The sequence below is a fragment of the Dipteris shenzhenensis genome, chromosome 6 (assembly GCF_047967505.1).
Source record: "Dipteris shenzhenensis isolate YYH24624 ecotype China chromosome 6, Dip_SZ_1.0, whole genome shotgun sequence".
In the NCBI taxonomy this organism is placed as follows: Eukaryota; Viridiplantae; Streptophyta; class Polypodiopsida; order Gleicheniales; family Dipteridaceae; genus Dipteris; species Dipteris shenzhenensis.
The window spans coordinates 11768819-11775190 of record NC_141601.1 but is presented as its reverse complement, the minus strand read 5'-3'; the positions used below and the strand labels follow the sequence as shown (position 1 = coordinate 11775190).

The window sequence follows — 6372 nt, the reverse complement described above, 5'->3', positions numbered from 1 at the left end:
TGGCCTAGAGTCATTATTGGTGGGCAGCTGTTCTCCTTGGGTACATATGCAATACGAAGGGTTTGAATTAATGCTAGTGACACGCACAAGTGCCTCAAAAAACTGCTACTTTATTGGCACCCACACCAGATTGGCCCCAGAAACCTACAGCTATTTTAGCCCTCCCCAGCATCATCCTCTACTAAATATTGGTCACTGTACTAATCCTTGAGATATTGGTCACTGTACTAATCCTTGAGACAAACGCTTGCCATCTACCTGTGATAGGGAACACAAACTATCAGGGGCAGGCTGCAAGATGTCTTCATGTTTGGTCAGCTAGTTTGGTAGTCCAGCATGCATTCAAATTACCCTTAACTAGTGCTTTCACAAATCTTGACTTCATAACTTTCGAGGGAGACGTTTTTCCCGGTTCGTATCATTCAATAATTTGCTGCTCATTATCATGCAAATGTAATACATGCTGTAAATGTTAAATCAAGTCAAGCAGATTGAATTTTCACCTTGCATGGTTCCAATGCAGCTCCCCAAAGTGAGAGAACTGCATCAATGGTTTGTTATTTTACAGATTACAATATGAATCAAAAGATACCAGATTTTATTCCACAACGTGGAGTGTAGCTGAATGAAAAGCACTACACCTTGGGATGCATACCACTTGAAGCTCATTACAAAATAATCAAGTAAAACTGAATCTTAACATATATTGCCTCCAATTTTTTAAGCCTTGTGTATCCCATTCGAAAGGATGAATTATTCACAAACAAAAGTTACTACTGTCTCTGCACAATAAATTCAAAAGACCCATCGCTTGTAAAAACTGCCATTACATTGAAATCATATTGGAGATGGTCTAAGCTTCTGGAGAATTAGCCGACCCCACCTCGGTACCGTCATTGATATGCTGGTGATACGCATATTAGGAACCTCCAAATCAACAGCCCTGATCCGTAAAATGTGCAACTACACAAACCAAAATTAGCACTTACATGAATTTGCCGAAATATGTTTAGTTCCCCTCACATCCTACTGATCATAAGCGCGAAGAAAGTGGCCTGCTCACGAGAGCAATTTCTCTGCAAAGACATCACTAAAAGTTGAGCTTATGTAAGAAACAAATTCAAAAAGCTCTCTCTACAATTGATATACTTTTAAAGAATGCTGGATTTGAGGTATGATCTGAAATCTAAGGGTGTTCACCTTAGGTGCTGTCCAGAGACAAGCAATTTCTTCCTCAACTTATTATGAAAATTCTTGACATAGATTCAGAGAAATGTACAAAACTATGAAGGTTGCCAAATGAAAGATTTTGTCAAAATACTCAAATTTTTTTATCATGGGTCAGGTCAAACAACCAAAGGCCGGCTATCAAAGACTGATGTGCTTGAAGATATGCTTTTCATCTTCTAACCTTGAGTATCAAGATGACCGCCTGTTTTGAAACATCAGACCAACCAAGTCAAAAGTGTCCAAAACTAATGAGGTTGTATATCTGTTCTCAAACTTACAGGTACGGCACCACCAGTCAAGTTTCAGTTCTATACAGGTAAGATGGAAGTCCTATCACACATGCCTGGACAAACATGTCAACTATGCAACCCCAACTCTCCAGAGGATCTAGAGAGGATGCACAATCGTGCTTACCTTCAACTCTACAATGAATGTGACTACAAATAATCTGAGAGCCTACGTGAAACTCTAAAGCAGAATGGTCCAGATGTAAAAGAAGATATCTCTTCATCTGACCTACCTCTTACAGGGATAGCAAAACGCTGCCCAGAAACAGAGATTGCAGACCGTCCACATCATGCAAACTCAATGTGCTGGAGCGCACCAACAAATATGGTAGAACAATGCCTTCCCTCTTTTGAGAAAAGGCTACAGACAAACTCTGCATCAAGGGGTTTTCTTCTTTACTACAAGCGAAGACCATGAAATCCTGGATTTATTGGGAGTAATCAGCTTTGCCACAAGCCCCACTGTAGCTTCAACCATATACACTCTCTATAGATACACAATTCTACTGCCACACAACCAGTCCCTTGACGCACTTGCATAACTAGGCAGCCACAAAAAAAAATAACAATGTTGGTCCTTAGTTCATGAAACACATCCCATGAGCTATTCACAATATCTTTCAGATTTGCCCATCTTAATAAGATTAGCTGCAAGGCACAAACTACAGACTGTCACGAGTCTGAAATGGCTTATAATTGCTTCTTGCAAAACAGCTGTGTAGTTCCCACATCTCCATAATGTCAACAATAAACTGGAGATGCTAAAAAATAATGCTGAACAGTGAGATGATCAAATCAACTATGCAAGTAAGCTTGAGGCAGTTGTCACAATAACTGTCAAATGCAAGTCACTGCTGACAGGTTGGCTGTGAAGCAGGGGCTCTCCTTCTTGTTGATCTCCCAACACCTGACACTGTCACTAGTACACGTCATAAGAGTGTCGTTTTAATACATTAATTAAAAGGTCTGACAATTTAAAACAAGCAATAGCCTGCAAATTTGCCTCACCTGCAATTCAGCTGGCCAATCACTCTTTGAACCTCTTTTTGGTATCATACTCAGGGCATGCAAGTAAAGAATTATTGCCTGTTCTTTGTTAGCTCTGGAGCCTCGGCTTTAGAAGAATGCTTGTGCTGAGGTAAAGAAAAACCCATAATGTGCAGCTAAAGATCAGATTAATGAAATCAACAAACATAATTAATCCATATAATAAAGCAAAAGTTTGGTGTGAACTTAAAGACATCCACTTCACAAACTCACTTTTTTCTTCTTATGTTTGTGGGCTTCACCTTCTTCCTCCTCACCATCATGCTTTCTTTTCTGCACCAAAAAAGACCTGTTAACTAAGCCTTTGTCAACTTGCAATACAGAATAATTAAATATCTTGAAATAACTACTCACCTTTTTGTGGTGTTTTTTAGAGCGATCCTCGCCATTTTCTCGCTTTTTGTTCCGATCTTTCTCACGGTCTTTCTCTTTCTCTCTCTCTTTCTCTTTGTCCTTCTCTTTGTCCTTCTCCTTGTCCTTCTCCTTTTCTCTATCCTTATGCCGTTCCTTGTCCTTTTCCTTGTCCTTATCCTTGTCTTTCTCTCTATCTTTGTGACGGTCCTTGTGCTTCTTGTGTTTCTTGTGTTTTTTATCTTTATCCTTCAGCTCTTCTTTCACTTTCCCACTCATTGTTGGGATGCCACGATCAGCCTTTAAAATAAGAAACCGGTAAGTAACAATACCATTGCATAGTGCACAAGACTTGCATGGAAAGATACTCACTGTTTGCCCTCCCTTTCTCTCCCGCTTTAAGTCGTAACACTCAAGAGCTTTAAGAAATACGCATTTATTACTAGCACTATAAACACCATATTGACAAACTGGGATGCCATCAGATGTAACTAATATATATTTTGCAATATAAATCTTAAGGACCTATTCAAATGCCTGTTTACCCCACTTTAGTCTGATATCTTTTTCAAAAAAAAAAACATATATTTTGAACTAGACATGAGGTGAATAAAACAAGCTAGTAGTGATAAAGAAGACACCATCAAAACTGCAGCAGTTAACGGCATGAGCATAAAGTAATGTTCAACTTAGAGCCCACGTTTCATTTCAATTACCTATTGTGTGAAAAGAATCTCAAGCCTGTTGATCTACTTAGTGCTGTACGTTCACCAACCAGCCAAAAAAACCCATATAAGAAAATAAGAAACAGAAACTTGCCTCAGGTAGTGATATAGGACCTGCCTCCCTCAGACTGAACGCCTGATGCAAATCATGCAAACTGAATTGATGTATAGGCATACTCAAATTCTCCGTATCAGGACCTAACAGTTGTCCCAACTCCATGCCCTCACCCTTTCGAATTTCTGTCTCTCCAACAACATTCTTAAGATAATGAGACTCTCCAATAGAAACTGGTAAAGGTTTTCTACAAAATGTCTCGTATTGGTCTCTTAAACCATAGTGGCTCAGCAAATCAACAGCTCCAGTTAACTCCCGAGGCCCTGCCATTCACATTAAGGTTAATTCTCAACAAATATATACATTTCTTGCATAAACCTTTGAAACTTGAAGACAAGACCCACATTAGATCATGATTAAGAACTACTGTACTAATTTTTGGCGTTAAATATTAAACAGCAAAGGCTTGGCGATCCTAAAATGGAGCATGCCAACAAAATGCTAAAACGACTGATTAGAACACACCCCCCTAAAAGAAAACAAAAGGTTCAGCCTTCACAAGCCTAATGGAAATATGGTAGAACTAGGCACAACTCGAAAGGCAAAACTAGAGCAGAGGTATTGCAAGAATTACAACAGCTTTGAAAAAGGCTTTATAAGGGAGATCACTGTGCACCAACAATTTCCACATCTTCAGTAAAACCAAAAGGCTTGAGGGGCATGTATCAACAAATAAGCACAAAAACATACAACTGGCTATGAGCTTGAGAGCATCAATAGGTCCTCCCCCTCTTACCCGCATGTACTGCCACTGATATAAATCAAACAAAAAATCCAAGAAATTGAGACAAAGTACCACCAATGTAATCAAACATGTGCAGTCTCTCCAAAAAACAAGTTCGGTGATTGATTGTCTTCCAAGAAATATTTTATGGTATCTGAAAGTATGGGTTTAATTTAAGCATTAAACCAACTTAGAGAGTCTCCCTATACTGGGGACAGTATAATCCACCAGGAACACACAACTTCAAGAATACGACTGCTACGAAAAGACGACATGGGCCTTCAACTTAGAGCAATCTGCCGCCCTGACGAATCATTAAGCGAAATTAGAAGCTTTGCTATAGAAAAAAAAATTATGTACGTGGATGTCATGCCAGAGAACCCATGTTAGACTTTCTCAGAAAAATACTCACTTGGCGCAGCAGTGATGAGCCGGAACTGAGGACCAGACTCATCTGGCCGGTTGCCCGGTGCCGCCATTTGAAACCTATAGCTTCACCATCAGCTGGGACAAACATTCTAGGTCCACATATCACTGGCGGAAAACCGGGGGGGGCTACCGTAACAGAGAGGAGCAGCACCAGAGCGTGTAGATTAACCCTAAGATCCTTGAAATTTAGCCCTCGTTAGAGCACGTCTGTTGCCAATGCAATGTGCTGCTCCACCGCAGTATCCAAAAGGAGCCAAAGTAGCTCTAATCTCGAAGTTGCCCTTACGTATCCCTGACAGGGACTTTCGAACACTACCTATGCAAATGCTGTCCGAGTAAGAGCGAATTTTTTTCCAGTGTACTGTTCTACAGTAGTATATTAGCCTCAAGTTTTCTATCAGAACCCAGTCCGAGTAGGGTTACGTCAAGTGCAGGGAAGAATTTCGAACTGTGTGTTTGCTCCGGACAGGTATGGTACAGGGGAGCAAATTTGGATCAAAGAAGAAGGTTTTGGGTGCGCTGAAGGGAAAGGGAGAATGCGATGGAGGGGAGGGAGTGATGGTGAGCTAGACCTAATTCCAAAACTGAGGAAAGCGAAGAGTTGGGGAAGAGGAAGAGAAGAATGGCGAAGGGGAAGGGGAAGGGGAAGGATGAAGGGCAAGAGAGCTATGGCGTTGGGCTGTTGTTAGAGCTATGGCGATGGCTATGGCGATGGTGCCCAAAATGAGAGACCACACACAAACAGAACACAGAATACTCGTCTGACTTAGATTTAGAAACCAAAATGAAGACGATGAAGTTAATATAAGATACACAAGGCACTCATAAAAGATACAAAGACAATCACAATAAAAAGAGTATCATACTTTGGCCCTTTTCCCCTAGTTTTGCCTCCCTCCTCACCCTAGTGTCATCCTCACCTCACCCACACCATCGGGGCGCACGCTGGAAAACGACCTCTCGCCGCCACTCGCACGTGTAGCTCGCACACACACCTATCTCAACGACGCCTCTCTTGCAAAGGGGAGCCTTCATCCTCTCCCCGCCTTCTATTCTAGGGAGCTTCTCGGCTCAGCTCCCCGATCGCCCTTTGAACCCACCATAAAATTTTAGGTTTCTACTTTTGAAAAGTAGTGAACACTTGTATCCTATGTAATATCCTATCAAATCAAGACTATTTGGTTATCTGTTGGTAGCATAGCTTGGTGTAGTACCAAGGTACTTACAAACTCCATACATAGTTGTTCACCCCTTCCCTAAGTAAAACCAAAATTTTCAATAGCAAAAAAGTGCCAATGTCTGCAAAAAGTCTAGACCTCTATATCTATTCGACCTTTTAATGACAAACTATGGACATACTAGAAAACTACCAAAATGAAATACTAACAATGAACTCAAAAAAAATTTAGGAACTAGTAGTTATTTTTGCATATTGTATTGCCTTCGTGTCATCATGCTGGGTAA

General features: G+C 40.7%; 1 protein-coding gene across 5 annotated transcripts; it reads right to left on the bottom strand.

Moving 5' to 3' along the window:
• Nucleotides 1–508: 508 nt before the first annotated feature.
• On the bottom strand, nt 509–5733 carry MED19A (mediator of RNA polymerase II transcription subunit 19a-like protein). 5 transcript variants are annotated; one of them, XM_087375514.1, is made up of 7 exons: nt 4892–5733; nt 3735–4018; nt 2919–3215; nt 2778–2837; nt 2526–2650; nt 2353–2436; nt 509–1076 (listed from the first exon to the last, which is right to left on the bottom strand). In XM_087375514.1, the coding sequence occupies exons 1-5, from the start codon at nt 4956–4958 to the stop codon at nt 2597–2599; spliced, it is 762 nt and encodes a 253-aa protein (XP_087231640.1). In that variant the 5' UTR covers nt 4959–5733; the 3' UTR covers nt 509–1076; nt 2353–2436; nt 2526–2596. The 5 variants fall into 5 exon arrangements, with proteins under 5 accessions (XP_087231640.1, XP_087231639.1, XP_087231636.1 ...); XM_087375513.1 differs by having other exon boundaries at nt 2353–2430; XM_087375510.1 differs by lacking the exon at nt 509–1076 and having other exon boundaries at nt 2067–2436.
• Between the last annotated feature and the right edge of the window lie 639 nt (nt 5734–6372).